The following is a 21,674-nucleotide window of genomic DNA, read 5'->3' as shown; positions in this document are numbered from 1 at the left end:
TACGAAATTTTATACTAATTTTATTCTGAATAGAAAAAGAGTTGCAGAAATTTTTTGGATTAAGGTACGTTTAATATCTAATATTATTCATTATAAATAATCATTATAGACTGAAGGGAAATACTGGAGCGATGAAAAACCACAACTATATAAGGAACAAAAACTAGCAAGTTACAATTTTATTCATTTTTATACTTTTTACCAGCCTTAAAACTAATAGGCCTTACAAGACCGAAAAAATAAAATTTACGCGATCGATCGAAAAATGGCTAGCGCTTAACATATATCGACATTATTGTGATAATTCATTGCAGCTGCATTACAGCCAGCGTGGAAAATGGAAGAGAGAAGTCGAGGTAAAAAAATAAATAGATTCTATAAATCCGAAGAAAAATTCGGCGGGGTTCTTCAAAGTGGCCAGAATCACATCTGTTTGTTGTCATTCATAAATAAATGTCAGTTAAAATTCCTTGAGTAAGCGTCGACAACTGTCATAAACGTAATTTAATTAAACACGAAGACAACAGCATTTTCGTAACGATTACATAAAGAGCATTATCATCCAGTCGATTTTCTCGTAACGCGCACGTTCTACGAGATGACATCCTTTGTACTATTTTCACTGCTCTAAATGGTGCTGTTTTTTTTTTGCCGCTAATACACAATTACAATAATAAATAATAAACCATCTTTTCTCTTTTACACAGTCCCTAGGAACTTCTTAAATTCGACTACGTTAGCTCGCAGAAGACATCGATTTCGTTTATTTAAAAATTCTCTATAAGCGGCGTAAGGTATCCGACTCTGAATAACAGGTACGCAAACTATGTACGGAATGCTCGTGAAAAGGTAAGAGCGTTTTGTCTCGCGAAATCACTTGCTTGGCACAATCGTCGTGTGCTTTAATCAGAGACTGGTGCATTTATCATACTCTCTTCAAAGGCTTCGATGTTCTTGTTATTTCCCTCTTCGATAATAATCAAACATCTCGATTTTTCCGAGAATATAAGTTCTTCTTTTTCGAGAAATATATTCACGGATGTCTTACAATTAGTGTAGATTTTAAAATTTGATATAGTTTATATTTTTTTATAATATACGAGATATTAAAAAGTTAGATGTAATTTATTCCATTTATCACTGTAGCTTGTAGCTTATTAAAAAGCTAGCCTTATGGAAATTCAAAGCTCTAAATTGAACATCATCATTAAGATTACGTATATAGCCTACATTGTGTTCCATTCCGTATTCTATTTGTTTTAAAAATATTTGCACAGGAAACATGGAAATTGTTTACATTTAGCAAATAATTCATACTTAAAATTCGATAAAATTATCTTAATAATAAACATAAGAAAGATATAATTCCAATTTTGTTTTTCTAATTAGCATCTAAAAGGATATATATGATGTATACTTTAGTAATTAAAAACCCTTTTTTTTATAACGTTTTTTATAACACACAAGGGCTTAAAAGGGAACGTAATCCATCACAGAAAAAAAGAAAAATATCGCGCATCTGAACTTATATAAGAATATAAGCATGACGGATAAGCGTATCGAGGAATGGAACGTCATTATACACATCTGTACCACACAATTTATGATTGCTTCAAGATATTTGGAAATTATTTCCTTCAACATTTTTTTTCATTCATCTGCTTTTCTCACGATGGTGTCTCACACTCTTCTCAAATCCATTCGTGCAACCCTTACAGTTGTTAAAAACTACAAGAAGAGGCAGAGGCAGCAACTTGAAACCAATCATTCGGAATATACATAAATTGTGTACGCAGCGGAAGCGACTTTTACGAATGTAAGTAGAAAATATTCGAGGCGCGCGATTTATACAGAACATTGGCGCAATAACAACGAGCCACGCGGGCATTAATAATATACGCTTGCTTATCACCCTTCTCTTTATATTACCCCTACGACTACTAATAACAATGAACTACAAATGTCTTGTTGCAGATATGTACTCCATCGATAAACATCTAAAATTAGACTAGAGTGTTGCGTTCATCGCGCGATTTAGATTGTTGCAAAAGAACCGGCGCGAGATGCGGTCTCGACGGATAAAACGATCGATCACAAGTGCGAGAATTTTTCGGCGTGAAAGTGACAGTTACACTCGCAAATATAATCCGAGATGCGATTTCGAGAACTTACGAATCTATCTCGGCAACGAGCTACTGACAATGAGACAAACAACTCGCTTGTTCGTTCAGGTAAGACTACGATGCGAAATCTACGATGCGAAGATTTATACTTGTTCTATATTCCGTTCCGTTCGTCTAGGATACGCATATGTAATTGCTACTGCAACTGCATCTTGAGATGCGAACACTTGCTATCATTCTAAACGATCGCATGAGTTTTATGAAGAGATAGATATCGATTTTGATTTAGGCATACGCGATACACATTGTCGTTAAAAATGGCAGGTTAACGGCCACGAAAGTCGTGTATCTAAGCGTATAAGAATTTTATACATCAATTATGATGTTGAATATGTAATGATAAAAGATGCAGTCCAGTCGCGCGCTCCCAAATACTTTTGCTTTTATAGACGTGGATCCAAGTGAGCCAATTAAAATCAGTTTGAAACGTCAATTATGTTATCTCATCCAAGATGAAAACGAACGAAACTCTCCTCTAGTTATCCTTTTGCTCATCCAAAATTACACCGAAGGAAAAAAATCGCGCTCAGAATTAGGAGCTATCTATGTATCTCGCAAGTTAAAAATTTTGAACTCGTCAGGGTCCTCTTATTATCTATGCGACAGTAAAATTGGAAATTACTGTCTTAGTGTTCTATATTGTTTGTCCGTTTCGCAACAGATTCATTAGGTAAAACATTAACAACCCTTGAGTGTGAGTTATTTCGCGATTCCTACACTTATATACGTAGTAAGTTGCTTTCTGCAATATTTAAAGATTGATTGCACCTTTATCATGATTAATTAACTATTTTTTCTTCATCCACGTTATATTTATGTAATGAAAAATCCTGGGTCAAAACGTTGAGCGTTAATTTTAGCAAAACGATTGGTGTATTACACAGTTAATTAATCAAGACTAACCAGAGTGCAATCGATGTTAAGGATAACGCACCTGTCAGGTATCTGTCACAGATGATTACAGCCATTACACGGTCTTGGGAGCAAGTACGTTGACTGCGATCGTCGGGCGGTGATGATGATGATGATGATGAGACGACGGTGATGTAACTATATGCGGCATCTAATAGCGTAGGAAGCGGGGGAAGCAGCTACGACGAGAAACGGTATTCCTGAGGAAGACAATTCGCGTCGGAGCTCTTGTAAGTTGTGCAACCGTGTCCGCTAGACTTGGCTCTTCTCTTTTCCTCCGTCATCGTTGACTTTCTTGTTTTATGAGGACGTAATATCAGTGTAGTGGCCTGACTTTCCTTCGACTCTTCTTGCACGCGTACCTTCGCCTTTCGTGGCTGCTCGTCTGGCTCTTTGTTCTGTTTTTCCGCTACAGCTTCGCTGCGGACGTGTTTCTCTTCTGCGATATATATATATATGAAGAAGCGACTAATTAAGAAGAGCTTATCATTCAAAATAGTAATTGTAACAATTGTATAAGAAAATTTAAGATTCTTTCGATCTGTTTTACTATTAATTCTAAGTTTTTCTTTTTACGCTTATTGAATATTTAAGAAATTGTAAAATCACGTGACAAAACTACTTATCTTTATATTTCTTTTAATTGAGTTAATATATCCGAATAATTCTTTTCACTTTCTTTTTTATATGATTGATAACATTTTGACAAATACTTTCTATTGACAATAAGTAAAGCTCTTCTTGAATTTTAATTACGATTTAAATAAAATTTAGCTACTTAATTTTAATCATTCTTATAACTTTTGATAAAATTAAAATTTCTTTAAATTAAACAATCTCTTCATTTTGAAAAATTGTAAAAAAAGATAATCAGACCAATAGTTTCCAAAAAAATATATAACGATCGAAAAACATGATTTTAAAGAACAGCATTTCAAACGATTTCATGCTATTTTTATTGTATATATTAATGTTTTCTTAAATACTTGGACTAAAATTATTTTATATAGTTTGAAAAATGCTCAGGAAATTAATTATTTTTTTCTTAAAGATAAAAGAAAATTAAAATATTTTGATCATTTTGCATATGCACACCTGCCTCTTTAATTTGCAGAACATTCGCATACGAACCTTCCACGATGTCGCTAAATAGAATCTTCGGCGCTCTCGCGATTGCAGTTTTCCCGTCACCTTCACCGCTCGTATACTCCCTCTCAGTGTTATTATTTGTGCGAAATATCGATTCGAGGACCTGTCGCGAAAGTAACGGCGATACTGGACGTTTTCTCGACGAGCGTATACTGGCTGTTGTATTGGACTCGCACGCGTCCGTCTCATTGTCACACATGCTCGTCGTGGACACGCTGTCCGTTATCAGCTTCTCGGTATCCGAATCGCCGGTATTGCTGTAGTAATTATTGCCGCTGTCAGATTTTTTAAGGATCGATTTTGACACCCGGTGACGATCCATAAACGGCGTGCCGTCGCTATCTATGGAGTCCGCCGATAACGAGAGCTTACTCTCAGCGCTCGCTCCTGAAACGGATCTCATTACGTTGTGCTTTGCGACGGGAAAATAATCGGATAAAAAGAACTGGAGATTAACAAACCAGCAAAAAGGATAAAACGGTTACGAGATATTTGAATCGTCAGCTTCTTTCATTACTATTTAACTTTGAAGATCTTTAGCGTTCATTTAATTTTACTATAAACACAACTTGTGGGATATATTTTTTTATATATGTATAGTTTCATTAAAAATTAAAAACTCTGATCGCCTTTTGTGTTCTATTATATAAGCATATTTTTCTGTTCATTAAAAATTTTTAGAAATCTGAATTAGAGTGGCAATAAAAATCTGAATGAAAATTAAAATCAAATAAAAATTAAAAAATTAATAATGAACGCAAGTTTCGTTAATGGGGCAGAGTTCTCTTTTGAGTTTGTTCAGTAAGAAGGGGGAAAAGAGGGAAATCTAATTAAATGAGAATCAAATATTTACCCGTGTAGTGCTTCGACCCGCCAAGGGATCCAAACAAATGATAATTAATGATGCGCGTGGCTGACGCCAGATTCGTCGGCACAAACGTGGAGGGTTTGCCACCGCGCAGTCCTCCGTAATGATTGTTATTGTCCTCCTTGGCAGCATCCTCCTTCAGAATACCACGCACTACCACGCCTTCCTGATCGCTGACGAATTGCGCCCGTGGCTTTACACTCTGCAATCAATTGCGATTGACGATTATATCACGTACTTGGACTTCACTATTGCGGCTTGTATCTAACAATGTGCCAACAGTAGAAACGAGTCATTATGCCTCGTATTCTCTCTGCTGCATATTCAGCCATAAAAACGCAAAATTCTTATGTTAGACAGATAAACGTTAAAATTGCACGATCACAAGCAGAGCAATAAATCTGCGATATATATGATCATAAATCATCATTGTATAAATAATAAATTCGAGACATTTAACGTGGTAAAAGGATGCACATTAATGTGCAATACATTTTTAAGTACATTGAAGGGAGAGGATACTTGATTTGCTGGAATTGTCAGATATAGCGTGATAGATCGGTTAAAAAAATTGACAGCTTTCTATCAATACTTTAATTATAAAAAAGGTCGCAAAATATTTATTTCATTATTAATGTAAGATATAAAAATAAACAAAATTAAAGATTAGCTCGGTTTAAATAAAAATCTAAGTTAGAGAATATATACATAGGTCAGTAAAAGCTGTGGAAAGTGCAAATGTCCCTGGTCAAGAAGAGGACTTGAGGATCAAAATTGGAAGTTTCATTACTTTACAAATATACTACGAGTAATATACTTCGTATAATATATCGCAAAATATATATTCTAGCTTTGAAAGAGAAATATATTAATCGCTTTTTAAAATTATTAAGAGACAAAAACATAATTTAGTTTTCAATTACAATAGCGTGATCTAATATAATATAATAATTACTTAATCACGGAGAAATTTAAATTTTGTCACGCGATTAATATTATATAGTCTCCCACAAAAGAATCGTCGCATTATTATTCTGTTGTATTTTAATTATATGATTACGAATGTATGCAACATTGATCACCAAGAAAGCGTCAAATAATTAATTAATTTCCAATTATTCGCTCGACATATTTATATAAAAAGAATTTTTAATATTTACACAAAAACACATCATGTTTATAAATTATTTGTACTTTTTTACGCAACTGTATTTATTTATTGGTTATCATATTTATACGCGGAAACTATGTGCTATTATAGTTAACCTTGGTTATATTTATACGAGTAAGTTTTGTTTAAAGCGTTTAAAGTTCATTTTCAAGTTCAAGGTAGATGCGTGACATAGCACGAACAGTTGCTTACGAGATATAATGCATACAACTGTAACAGATTACTGCTGTAAAGTCGTGTATGTTTATTAAAATATATAAAAAATGATGTAGAAAATGTTTGTGTAGAAATGTTCTTTACAATTAAAAAAATTTTTTTAATCTAAATCTTTATGATAAACTCGCGTAATAGAAATCTAGATAAAAAAAATATATACGTAATAAATGGACTCATGATCAAATAAATATATAACAAAGTCCTATTTTTAAAATATAATTTTATGTTAAGATCGTTCTATATTAAAAGAGAAAACATTCATAATTTCTTTTCTTTTTTTTCCATCTTCTCTTGCTTTTTTTTTCTTCCCAACTTTGGTTTCAATCATTTTTTGAATACCTTTTGTATTATCTAATAATATATTAATTTAATCATGCTATTCTGGATTAGATGAGGTGCTTAAGAAAAATATATATAAATGTGCTATGGGATATAGAGGATAATAGAGGGTTACATCAATATGAAAAGTTTACCAGATGAGTATACATGCATGTGTATTGTTAATGAATATGATTAATGAGGTATATATATATATATATATACGTTGGTGTTACGATTATTCTAGAGAATTAACTCAGATTTTGTTTTCTTTCCACATTAGCTTTATAATGTAAATTAAAAAAAAAAAAGAATTTTACATATAGATATAATTAGTATTGTTTGTGACGGTAAGTAGTGTAAACAACACGATACATGACGAGCATATAGACCAAATAACATGATCATATTAATTAGTTAACTGACAATAAAATAAATTCCTCTAGTGCGTACTATATCTGATTAGTTTATAGTTTTTGGATTAATCTGAAAGATTGGCAAATAGTCATTCGGGATAAGATGACGTAAACTGACTAATTTGAACTCAAAAATCATATTAATTCCGTTTCGTAATTTAGACTGCGGATTAAAATTAATAATACACAAGAATATCGAATTATTCGTTCAAAATTAAAGATACAATTAGCTTGAATCGTTAGACTTCTAAACGAGCATCATTATATATACTATTGCACTAATAAGGGTGACTGTATCGCGGTCTATAAAAAATGCGTATAAATATTATTATCAATTAAGAAAATCGATTATAAAAATTTGGTAAAAATGTTAAATGTGTCAATGTGTTAAATTAAAATTTAACATTTAATATGCAGCTTGATTGATAAAAAGAAATTGTCATAACAAATCGTTGAAATCACGCAGATCCTGCGACGTAACTTGAGAATTCCGTTAACTTCATTCTCTGTATTTCCTATGGAAAAAATTATGAGAATTCTCGATTCATATATATAATTTTTCCGGTAAAAAGCGCAGTAATAGAACGATAGATAAAAATGGAAAAATATTTTTTCCAAATTTGACACCAATTTTTCTGTAACAAAAATTTTTTTAAATATTATTATCCTTCAAACTTAATCTTCCATTCTCAATATTTAATCTCTCAATAATATAACAAATTAAAATTTAATAAAGAAGTAAATTTCTTCATTGATGTATTTTCTTGTATGTGGAAAGTGTAATTCAAAACTTTGATGCTGACCTAATTGAGTTCAGTTTAAAGTGCGAAAATTAACAGTTTAAGCTGTGAAGAAAAATCGACTGTCAGTTCGATAAAGTCTCTCATTTTTCTACGCTTTTTATCGGGCATAATGCACATGCCATTGGCCCTGAGACGATAGTTCCGTGACGCAAGGTGAACGATACCCGCTATCTGTCGCCAGCCAAGCGCACGAACACGCTGTCACGCTGCGAACGAGCTTACTTCCGTTTCCGAGCGCCAACGTGCGATATCGCGCGTTTCCCCTCTGACGAGCATCGGAGCGTTCAGAAAAGTACGATAGCCTGTGGCAATCGCTCAACTGCGCTCCGCTTGTAGTCTCGGTGGTTTTTGCGGCTGAAAAAAGCAGCGAGGTGCGGCGCATGAGTGCGTGCGGCCGTGCGTGATGGGGTGTAATATGTGACTAGCACCATCTCTTTAAAAGTGTGACACGTGACACACACCACAAAGTGTCACTACGAGATTTTCTCTGCTTAATGTGCACATTACGGTTTCCACAACAATAAAAACTTTACTCATAAAAATGTCACAAATTGGATATTGCGCAAGTTTAATTAATAAATCTTGCAAAATCGTTCGTGGCAGATAAATTCAATTAAAAAAAAATTTTTAATCAAATGATACATATTAATCAGAAGAGCGTGCTTTTTTGAGTTGCCCTATTTTTAAAGAGAAGATGTAGATCCTATCGGGAGCAGAAATTTTAAAATTGAAAAAAAAGAATTAGTACAACCACATGAAATTTAATATATTTTTCAATTTTTTTTTCTTACTTTTATTATACATATTAAAAGATAATTTATTAGGATCGAGATCGTTATACTGTAAAAGTATTATATTATTCTATTTACAAGTTGTAAACTGTGTATACATACAAAAGTTTCAAATAAAAAATGTAATTCATAATGTATATGTAATAAGTTCTTGACATATACACATCTCACGGATATAGACATTGTAACTTGAGATATGAATCGTAAAATATCTTTTTATATTCCATCATTTATAGCTAAAAAAGTACTACTAAAAAAAAATTGGTATTAAAAAATATCTTTTTTATGTACTACAATAAACATTATGTGTGCGAGAGAGAAAGAGAGAAAGAAAGAGAAAAAAACATTTGTTTTCCATATGTTTATAACTTTTCATATAAAAATTGCACTATGTATATCATCGTATTAGCAAATGGATTAATCTGCCTTTACTTTTATATATACATAAGTGGAAGTAGATAAATCCGTTTGCTATTAGCAATATACGATGATATACATAGTAGTGCAATTTTGATATTACATTTACATTCAATAAAAAGTCTTTCTATAAAAAGAAGTATTTTGATAAAAATTTCTTGTTTGTATTAATTCTTTTTTTTCTATTGTTTTCTTTTTATTAAAAAATTTCTGCGGTATACTGTTATTCGAAAGTATATTCAGTGTTGACTGAAATGATTATGAAAATGTGGAATAAATGTAACAGCGTAATATCTTGCAATGACAATATTTTGAAAATTAAAACAATGATTACGGAAAAAATTCATATTAAAAAAATAAATATACAATTACTTTATCATTGAAAGAGATTACAATATCACATTTATTCTATTTGAATCGAAATCGAAAAGACTGAAAGTGACTGATAATGATAGTTTGGGATTATGCTCGTATTTTATAGTTTACTAGTCGCACTTCGTTGTCTTTAATTTATTTCATTTTCGTTCATTGGTATCGATAATCGCACATAGTACAAAATAAAAAGAGATTTAATTATTCAGAACAAATTATATAAATAAACTTAAAGAGCTCACCTGTTGGATCCTTATCTTCCTATGCTTGGGTATCATGTCATTCAGGTTGACCTTGCTGGCCTCATTAGAAGACCGTATCTCCTTCAGGGATTCGATGCTGGGTGACGTATCGGTGATGATGTTTCGGCCGACCTCGCCGGAAATAGATTTTTTCACACGACCAGTTCCACACTTTTCCGTTACTTCCAGAGGATTCACATAAAGATTGCTGTCCGCTTCCTCAGTCAGATCGCCCTACGGAAGCGAAGGGATTGTCCCGCGACCGAGATTTGAGACTCTATAGAGCGTAACTTCGTCGCGGAAGCGACAAATGTTCTCGCGTGCAGGCGACTATAATCTATATTAGTCTAGTAATAGCAGATTAGATATATAGTAAAGCGAGCAGGGGGATATCTCATTTTCATCGTTTTCAAATGTTAATGATTCCTTGACGAATTTAGGGTATATTTTTGCATATAACGAAGATTGAATAAACAACCATTATATTAAAAAGAGCACACATTTTTAATTTTTATCGTTAAATACATCATTGCGTACACAATAGAGTTTCACGGGAATTACAATTCCACTTGAAATTAATTGAATGTCTATTTAATTTATTTAGTTATGTTGACCTGGATGTTTATTATTATTATTTGTTGAATTATGCGCACGCGTGCACGTCACAAAAACATAATAAATTAATTAAATGTAAAAAAAATCTTTCCACGCGTAAGATGCTACATACATACAATATGATTATGTACTTTTGTCAAGAGACATTTTAAAAATTAATTGATCAGTTTAAATTAATTGAATAAGATTATTGTATGGGAAATTGACAACTTAACGATATTTTTTCAAGTGCGGTAATATAACGATAAAAAGATTAGGTGCATTTAATACAGAATTTGTAAATAAAAAATAAGTTTCCTTTAATTTTCAATATTAAACATCATCTGTCGTATACAAGTAAATATAGATCTATATTTATTAAGAGCAAATCAACTTTGAATTCGCCGAATAATTCATTAACATGTGATGCGTTAAAGGTGGGACAGCTTACATCAGTGCTTCCTTGTATGTTTCACGTCTCATCGTAACACACATAGAAATATTATAAAATATTTATATGGCAGATTCAGAGAATGATAATAGATTCAGACAAAGATGATAGAAGCACGCAATAACCATTTAAATGTAATTTTTAAAGAATAATTTTAAGATTTGTTGTCACTGTATAAGAAATATTCACAAGTACAATATCTCGTGGCAGAACGATGTTGGGGGAAGCCCTGGTTTACATGACGTACGTATTATGTTATATTTTTACACGAATCTGCTTCATATTGTCTCGCATCACGTGTTGACTTTCACGTGACGATTAAACGCTGCACGCGCGAGTTTGACCTCGCTATTATTCGCGCGACTCGCGTACCTGCGAATGTGACGGATGCGTTTGACAGCTCGCGTACGTGTCGGAACTGTCGACGCTCCCTTGCTCGTTGTACGTCTTCGCGTAGCTTCCCTGCTCGTTGTATATCCTCGTAAAGCTCAACATCTCCGACGGTTGAACGGGCGATATCTTCGGCTCTACGAGTGACGAACCTAATTGTTCGACGCCGCCACCGCTTTCGGTGCCGCCGCCCCCGCTGCTGCTGCCGCCCCCAACATTGAACCTGAGAGACCTCATTTCCTGACACACTGGATTACGAAAGTCGCTGGTAGCAAGGGGCATTATGTTCTCCGCGTCGCTGAAGTCTTTGTACTCCTAAAAACACGAGGTGGATGAAAAGTCTCGATTATACGAATAGGGATAAGGGTGCTGGAGGCGGCGCGCTTAAATTAGTCTAAATTCTATGATACGTTGATGCAGGGAGGCGCAGCTTCCTCGACTCTGTCCTCGAATTTAGAGCTTTCTTCTTAAAAAGCGAGAACATTTAAAATCGATTTCATCACAAAAACTGTTATTTCTCAGGCAATATAAATGTAAATCTAAAATCTAAAAGATGCTAGAAAGACATTTATGTAAAAGACGTCTTATCACGCACCTTTTGTAATATTAGACTAACGTTTATGCGGATCAATTAAATTTTCCTTCTCTATCCAAGTTACAGATAGAATAACAGACACGCATACATACGAACACGCGTACACAGAAGAAAGCAAGGAATCGCTGTCAATTCAAAGTCATCAAGAACTGAGAGTCGATCCATTGGAAAATGCGCTCGTCTCATTAGCAACGTTCGCGAAGCGATCGTTTGACAATAAAAAATAAAGAAGCCACAGAAGGACGTGCTTTTTCTACAAGTGAAAGGATAGTTTTCTAGCGAGAGATTGGCGTGTGAGACAACTATCTAATCTACTATACTCGCCTGAATTATACGTCCGCGTGTACGAAATGTGCGCCGAAAATATGCGATATGATCGCACACATCTACTTAATCTACATCTAGAAGAAAAATTAACTATTTTATCACGTATTGAGATCTCGTTTCTGAAGCACTTTTCTGTTGCCAGAGCTAACCTACCGGATGCAGGAGAGACAGATACAATCTTTAAGTCTTTTTGATACGTCTACCGTGCGCTGCTACTCGTTGTCACTCTAAGCATGCTTCGAGTTGCTGGTGAGTGATGAGAGATATAATAGAGGTATAATTGTACATACTTATAAAAAATGCAACGTTCCATTGCACGACAATACATATGCCGTACCATAGAACATATTTGCGTATATTGCATGTATACGTGTGTAAAATAATGTGTATGTGTATGTGTATGTGTGATAATCAGAAAAAAGATTACCTTATCACCTTTGATCTTGTCTCTCGTCCTTCGTAAGTGCTATCATATAAAGAATACTATACACGCGCGAAGCGCACATTTTTTGATACTCTTTCTTTTTATGACGAATCTAAAGTGATTATGATATTCTTTTTAAAAATATTTAGTTGATCTTTAAAAGTAATTTGAATAAAGAATAAAATATTATCCTAAAATTAAGTTTTTAAAAATATAATTTCACAAAATTTCTTCAAATTCAATAGATATTAAATTAATTAATTTTTTAGGTTTTTTTTTAAATATATGTATAAGAAATTTTTAGCCCAAATAAATTTGTTGATAGAATAACAGGAATTACGATGAAAAAATATTCGTATATTTCATGGTTCAGAAAGTTTTATCAGAAAAAATGAATAAAGAATCATTCATTAAAAATTATTATTTTAGAAAATAAATGAAAAAATTATAACAATTTGTATGAGATTATTGCTTCGATAATCAATTTCACATAAATCTATTTTCGTTATTTATGAGCCTTTTAGTCTTTAGTATTTTCGTTAGAAGTATTGTAATTTAATATTTTTATATATTTATCTGTAAAAAGAGAAAGTAACTTTTTAACCATAATATTGTATATTTCAGGAATTTCACGTACGTAATAATATATTACGAATATTTTACGATTCAATTTTTTAATAAAATATGTCTATACAAAACTTATCTTTCGAATGCATCTTACAGAAATATTTACATCGGTCATAAAACACTCTATACGTGCTGATATTGTATATGAATTTAATATTAAATAATATATTATTTATTAAATTTTGATACCAAAACGAGTGAAATATAAAATTTCTGTATATTACGGAATAAACGTCAAAAAAAAAAAAAAAGAAAAAGAAATTGAAATAGTGCGCTTCGCGCGGAATGGATATACGATCGTTAAAGGTGTATCTTTTATTTCGATGAAATTCGAGCATTGCCTTTTACTCGGCTGCTCAATCAACGAAAATGTTATAAAACAATTGTCTTCGTACGATTTGATATTCACGCAGTCGTATCATTGTAAGCATGATTAACGAAATAACATTTCGGTTTCGAAAGTTTTGTGCTATGTTATTTTATAACGCGGTTTTAGTTACGTCAATTAAAAGAAGAAACTAATATTCACACCAGATATTATTTCATCACTGCGGGACGAGATTTTCTCAAATTGTGCTCATAATCAACAACTGTTTCTGACATGATTTATCAATGTGATATATTAAAAAATATAGGTTTTTTTCTTTTATCTTTTTTTTCTTTAATATTTGCTAAAAAATATACAAGAGCTTAGTGTGTTGTAAGACAAAATATATATAATTAGATTTGTTGACAATAAAAAAAATTGTATTTCTTAATATATGTAATATGATGAGTACTATGCATGATAGAACTAAAAATAAAAAATTTTCAACATAATTTTCCATAGTCTCTTGAGTAAAATTGTACTGAGTTATGAGACAGAAAATAAAATATAAGATAAACATTTGATAATTTAATCAACAAGAAGATATTTATAAAATTACTCAATGTATCTTACGAATTCAATGTTTGATTTTATATTAATGTACAATATTATATTACGATTTTATAATTTTATTTAATTTAATGAAGAAAAATTCGATTGTAAATTTATTTAAATAAAACGATAATTTTTAAATCCACAATTGCGTGGTACAAAAAATTTTGCGACGAGCACGCGTTGATAAATCTCGTCCTATGAATTAATTCGATTGCGTGATAAGTATACGACCGTGTTGCGTGAGATAATGAAGCGAATGAATTTCGGGACGAGTACATGTATACTTTGTACCAGTGAAGAAACTAGAAATTCAAAGAGAGAGGCGAGTATAATATTTTTATGTACATACGATCTCTCTATTGATATGCTATTCGAACATAAGTACATCTTATGTTCGTCTATGAAATAGCTTTGAATAATTTCCTGCCTTTTTACGAATAAACGTATACAATGGAAAAGTCGCTAATTATAAAAAAAAAAGATGGATCAAATAGAACTGACAAACAATTTTTAAAATCCTCAATTTAGGTAATTATATTTAAATAAATATATTAAGGTATTAATATAAAATATAGTATATATTGCATGCAGCGTAAGTTAGTTGTAATTTTTAAACTAAAAATACAATAATGCTGATAACAAAAACAATTAAATATTTAATATCTATTCTGTATATATTAAAAATATCAAGTCTACGACGAAATCTATAACAGATTACATCATATTAATAAAGACAATTACATGATACCTAAAATGACATAAATATATAGATGTAATTGGATTAGATATTCAAAGATACAAAGAACTAAAAATGTACTGATACTATTACTGATACTATTACTATTACTGATACTTCTATTCCTTCCATAAATAAAATCATCATTGTTATATGTATATCTTTATATTATAATTTTAATAATGTTTTAAAAATTAGATAGCTCTATTTTAAGATTAGATTTTTCAACAAATAATCTAATTTTTGATTCGATAATAAGTCTTAAATTACGAGCAATGATCTTTGCACGTTTTCTTTAGCGAAAAAACGAAGATGAAGACCCTGGCGATTCCTAATCATCAGAGTAAAGGGAACGACTCAAGTGGTTCGGCGTGGCGGATTTCTCGCGTGCGGCAGCTCGTTAACTTTAAACTTGAAGGCAGGAAATTATCCTCACGTCGTACATGAGGTATATACGCGCGCGTTTATCGATTCTAAAGTATATTTGGCTCTCTAGTTGGAGGGTATCAAGGGAAATGGTGGTGTTGAGAAGGCATCGCGCATATCGGCGCGTGGCGTGACCGCCCTATAGGCGATAACACCACGTGCCTTGACCTACAAAATGTCGTGTATTAGGCACGCAAGTTTTGATAGGAGAGACGAGCTGCGGTTGCGTCTAAAGCTTTAGAGAATGAACGATGGTGTTGGTATCAATGAAAAAGTTGTGCTGCTCCGTTGAGGAGAGATGGCAGGGGAGGCAATGCATACACCCAGTGGACTATGTAAAGAGTGTGCACATCGGTGAGCGTATAGACTTGGATTTGCATAGAATGATATGTCTCGATTTCTCGGGAAGCAAAGAGAGAAAGAGAGAGAAAGAGTATTAAGGCAAAAAAAAAAAAAAAATAGAAAATCACATGCCGCCCGTAAAGCCGTACGGGCGAAAGTTTGTGTCCGGATGAAGAGTACGAAATATGCAGAGCGAGAAAAAAATATATATGTATATGCATATATATATATATATATATATATATATATATATATATATATATACATATATATCACGCTCTCACGGTATATAGTATAAAATAGAGATTAGATTTTTTTATTGTCCACGCGCGACTGGTTCATATAGTCTCGAATATTATATACTCGCTCGACAGCCCATTGGTGTATGTAGTGCCGCCTGAGGAAAAACATTAGTGATCGTAAATACCTTCGTAGTACAAAAGCAACACTCGAATTCGCTAGGTAATTCATCAATTTTCTCGAATTTTCTGCTGTCTTTTTTCTCTTCATCCTATAAAAGGTCACACACACAATTTCCTGTTTTACTTTTCGTGAGTAAACACACGGCCCTCGGTTCGGAAGCGATCGAAGCGTTTCTTTTTCTTACTCCTTACTCTCTAATGTATCCTTCTTCCTCTCTTTCTCTCACTTGTTCCCTCGATTGTGATTATTGCCGATAAAACGGTTCGACCGCTTCGCGAGCGAGCAGAAATATCAAACTTAATGTGAGCGTAAAGACGAGGCAACGTATGATCACGTGGAGCCAGAGAGAGAGAGAAAGAGACAGAGACAGGGTTTTCGTGTTACACGAAATTGAGAACAAAATCTGTCACAGCATGTCGACGATCACAAAACGGAAGATCGAATGTACGTCTCTCTTTATCGTGTATACGAGTAATTTGTTTCAATATGTCTCGACCGTTTACTAATTATTTTGCGCACGCGAACCTTTGAAAAAAATAATACCGTCTCTGATTTTATTATAATCCATATATTAATGCTTTTAATTTGCTTTGAAACGACGAATTTTTTTTTTTTAAACGGTCGAGAAATGTTTTATCGTTTAGCCAATATAAGATACATTTATATAGTATCGAAATTCTATCATGTAAATTATAAAATAGTTAGTAATTTCCTTGTGTTGTAGTCAATTTTTTTATCGAAAACATGACGAGAAATCATACTGTGATTGTAATGTTTTGATATGCAATAAAAAAAAAATTTCTAATTAAATTTTACACAACTAAAAATTGCTTAAGTATAATTAAAAAATAAAATTTTATGTCTTTTTATTCAGAACTTTAAAGTTTTATCGCGTTTAAATTTTGCAGAAATGATGAATACTAAAAGTCTTCTCGATTTAAAAGAAAAATAAATTTCAAACTCATCAACAAATTTATCATTAATAATCAATCCCGTAGAGAAACGAACAACCGAGGTGTACAAACACGGTGCTGAAAGTGTCGAGTGTAAAAAACAACGCAAAATCGAATAAAACGTGTTATCGGTGGAATGTGGAATTTCGCGTGGACGGACGTCACAATTACTTTTTATTACGTTACTTACGCGAATGGCACATTTCATAAGCGTACTTTTCGAAATCGAGTCGCATTCAAGCTGCTGTCCTGTCTATGTCGGCGCGTTGCGAACGCGATCAAACTTTAATAAAATACTGTAACGATGACACAATTGATTTCTTTATTTTAATATGCTCTTCCACCATATTACGATATATGCAAATGCTAAAAAAAAACACAGCGTTCCAGTGTCAATTTAAGTTTAGAGGATTGTTCTCTATTCGGGTCAGTTGTATTATATATATCACAAGTATTACAGTATTATTTTCGAATTGAGAGACTAGTTAAGATTTAAGTAATTTTTTATTTCACACGTTTTTTTCTCTTACCTTTTTCAATATAATTACACATATTTTAAATTTAATAGCTGTATCTTGTAAAGAGGATAGATAAGAAATAACTGTTTCTAATTCATTGTAACAGATTGAGAAATTGATTTGTCCAATATATATACAATGACTGTGTTGTAATCACATATTATTATATGTGATAATTAATCATTTTAAGAAGTTTTATATCCTTTTTCTTTTAATTAATGTATTTATTTTACTTTTAAATAACAAAAAAATTGAATAGAGATTATCTTAATTAATCTTAATTAGTCTCTTTTTTTAACAATAGCTCACGATAATCGCGCGCAGCAATGAACTTCACTGTAACTGAAAGTTCGTTTTTTTTCACGCACAACGCAATAACCTCGCAGTAAACTTCATCGATTGCTTTGTTCGCTTGCTCTAACTAAATAATGTATATAAATGACGCGAATATATAAAGAGATCGAACGACTTCTGATTATAGCAGCTCTATATTTATGTTTGTTACAGACAAGTAACAGACAGTGTGAGACAATGTTTATGTATAGGCAGTGTACACGCACATACACACATGCACGCACACATATTTCAAAGATATTTCATTCTTAATAGTAATATAAGCACCAAATCGCGCAAATCCATATTGCGTACACATATTTCGTAATATGTTATATTTATCATCTATCATTATAGCTTTTAAAAAATTGCATTACAAAATTGCATTTATTACGAATGCATGTTAATTATTTGTTAAATATTTTTTACGAATGTTGAATGACGCATTTATCATAATACAGCCTAATTTTTCGATTAAATAGCTAGTAACATGAAGAAAAAATACACGTAGAAGTGATCTAGTGCGATTAATGGTGCGTTATGATTTTTTTAATCATCGAAGAAATTGTAAACATTGACGCTTCACTTTATTAAATATCTACTTTGACGAGAAATATCTTAATTCTTAAACGAGCACGTGGACGTACAAAGCGCGTCGATTTATAAGTTTTTTTTCCTTTTTATTAGAAATAATTTGAAATGAAATCATCAAGTGTCATCAAAGCAAACTAAACTAAGCAAACTAATCTAGTCATCTTAAATCTCTTATTCAGTATTTGCGTACTAATAGCATTGCGTGTTATTAATATGCACTTGTGCAAAATGGAAAAATGCGCGCGTATGCATGGGTGTATGTATGTTTAAAAATTCATAATACAAATTTTTCACACGTGTATTATTCATTAAAAAATAACATAATAGTCTTATTAAAAGTGTTTCCAAAAATAAATCATTTCCAAATTATAAAATACAGATACTTTCCTTCTAATAGAAGGTGTTTAATACATGTAAAAATCTTAATATAAATTTAAATTAAAATCTTAATTTAAATTTATATCTTATAATTAATATATTTATTCATTGAAGTTCAGATAGATTCAAAACAGAAACCTATTAGTAAACTGTTATTAGTAATATTGCAAGCTAATCATTTTTCCGAATTTATAAATCACATATTTCTATCATGTCTTCCTTATTCAGTCTGTGATTATATTAAGTAAGTACTTTTATACGTAAGAAACTTTTGTGATGTATTATTTTAGTATTAAAAATGTTTGTCTTTAATAAATGGAAAGATGGGATATTACTTAATGGATTTAAAAAAATAAAAACAAGATTGTTGTCAAGAAATAAAAGAAAAATATTTTATATTTGAAGAGTTGTAGCGTTTTAAAAAAAATGAAAAATTTCCTAATAATAATAATAAGTAAGCCTGCAAAAATAATGACATATAGGACATGTAAAACAATAAAATTATCATAAAAGTACAAACTGGAGAGAAATAAACAGCAAAAAGACTATAAAATATTACAGTTCCAAAATTTCTGTAAAAATTCACATTATATGCCAAAACAAAAATTTTTATTTTGCTTAAAGTATAATTTGTAATAAGAAGAATATTCAATAATAATCATGATCTAAAAAGATTATCTAAAAAATCATTTAGTCCATACTCTTGTTCTTTGTTCTCTTTTTCTCTCTTATGTATATTTATTCTTTAAAAACTCTTGATACAATTGATCTTGATGTTTTCTTTTATTTTACGTATAAATATTCTGTCTCTTTCTTTGTCTCCCATTTTTCTCCATATCTCACATATTTTTTTATATGTACATATGATATAATTTTTGCATAAATCCCCATCATCTTGAGATTATATAAAATAAAATATAAAATAAGAAATATAAAAAATATAAAATAAAAAATAATTTAATGCTCACCAATCTGATGCGCAACTGTGGAGTTGTACAATGTCGATCTGTAAAATAAATATATCCAACTTATAAAGCAGTATCCAAAATAATTAATATTTCAAGAATACTTATTTTCGCGTTCAATTTAATTTATAATTTGTAATTAAAAAAAAGTTATCTAATTTTCAAAAGAAAATATTTTACAATAACATATATGATTAATAACAATTTAGTTATATAATATAAAGAATTTAAACAATTATAAATTTTAAACAATATTGAAACATTTTATATATATTTATACAAAAATATTAATTATAAATATATTATTAAATGTCTGAAATATTTTCTAAAATAAAATCTAAAATATTTGCATGTATATATATATCCATCATATTTATCATATTAGATATATTAAAATCTACTAAAGAAATAAAGGAGCAATTAATTTTCTCAAGTAACAAATAAAAAAAAGTAAATAAGTTAAAGCTTGCTCACCTTACGGAGCTGCTTCGCCAAATGTTTTCCGGACATACGTCTCCTTCTTGTTCATCCTTTGCCGTTTCCTTCATGGCACTTGTTCGCGAAAACATCAATTACAATCACACACGTAATCGGTCGAATGCGACATTTTACCACACTCTCAACAATATTTGCGCACGATGCATACTTTATTTTATATTGCGATGGGAGAACAAAAATTACGAAGCTACGATCATTTGGACACTGAAAAATTGCGCGGTCAAATTCATGGTCCATTCGCGACAATATTATATCTGCTAACAAGTAATATTTATTCGCTCTTTCAGGTTACTATCTGTTTTATAGGTGAATAAATATACAAGTTAAAGATAAATATTTGCAGACCGTTCTGTATTCAAAAATATAGTTAAATTTGTCACACAATTTACCTTGATCGATTGAATCACGAAATATGTACACGTTGTGATACTGTCGCGTACGGAATCAGGACTGCTTTAAGCCGGGTCTACAATAGCTATAATAAGCCTTAAGTCGTAAGAAATGAACCAATCATATTCATTATTCTTCTTTAAAGTCAATTGTAGTTGGTTAATTTCTTACGGCTTAAGGCTTACTACATCTATTGTAGACCCGGCCTTAAGGCTGATATTACATGTGGTCACACGACAAATTTTTCAAACGTGTTAATTGGCTGCAAGAGAAGTTCGCGAGTCTCTACACATTTTTTACCCTATAATCAAGCAACACGCCTAAAAAGTTTGTCGACACATGTAAGATTAGCTTCAATCATGAATTTGCGTGCGTATCAGGCATGATTAGGTCGTGTGATTCTCTAAATATTCGCGTATCATGACTGTTGGTTATTTGAAACATTAACCATCAATTCGACCTCTATCTATAATATTTGATTAATAACTGTAAAGCGACATCTTATTTTTATATCGCGCGATTATTATAAGAATCAAACGAAAATCAAACGAGTTAAGACGCGATTCAACTATACTGTCATAAAATATTACAAAATATTACGAAATAAATGTATTATTGGACGGTAAGTATATCGCGGTTTTCCTTCATTTGATTTATTATTCGACTCAAGCGATGTAAAATATATTCTAATCCAAAGATTGTAGAAATATTTATCGCCCTAAATAGGAAAAAATAATAATTTATAATTGCTATCGCTTCGATTTCTATCCTAAAGAAATAAATTGCGCGGAATACATATTTTGTTAAACAGCTGTCATATTAATATATTTACAAATCGTTAATTGTTAATTGTAATACTCGTCAGGAGAATAATCACGTTTCTTGAATTAACAGTATTTGGCGTTCGTCTACCCTATCGTGTTTACATGC

At 31.5% G+C, this 21,674-nt stretch overlaps 1 protein-coding gene across 4 annotated transcripts in view; it reads right to left on the bottom strand.

Annotated features, from left to right (window-relative positions):
* Positions 1-449: 449 nt before the first annotated feature.
* The window catches only part of Shab (Shaker cognate b), a 46,541-nt gene continuing 25,316 nt past the window's right edge, over positions 450-21,674 (bottom strand). The window contains exons 4-9 of one of the 4 annotated variants that reach the window (XM_072899368.1): positions 16,120-16,203; positions 11,276-11,608; positions 9,859-10,092; positions 5,098-5,314; positions 4,227-4,631; positions 450-3,534 (exon numbers count right to left, since the gene is read on the bottom strand). In XM_072899368.1, the coding sequence (XP_072755469.1) occupies positions 3,275-3,534; positions 4,227-4,631; positions 5,098-5,314; positions 9,859-10,092; positions 11,276-11,608; positions 16,120-16,203 (1,533 nt within the window). In that variant the 3' untranslated portion in view covers positions 450-3,274. Of the gene's footprint in view, positions 3,535-4,226; positions 4,632-5,097; positions 5,315-8,200; positions 8,391-9,858; positions 10,093-11,275; positions 11,609-16,119; positions 16,204-21,674 lie in introns of those variants that run through there. The other 3 variants (XM_072899369.1, XR_012047347.1, XR_012047346.1) reach the window with 3 other exon arrangements.

Source organism: Anoplolepis gracilipes, chromosome 9 (genome assembly GCF_047496725.1).
Source record: "Anoplolepis gracilipes chromosome 9, ASM4749672v1, whole genome shotgun sequence".
Classification (NCBI taxonomy): domain Eukaryota; kingdom Metazoa; phylum Arthropoda; class Insecta; order Hymenoptera; family Formicidae; genus Anoplolepis; species Anoplolepis gracilipes.
Note: the sequence above shows the minus strand (reverse complement) of the source record. Positions and strands in the feature narration are given on the sequence as shown.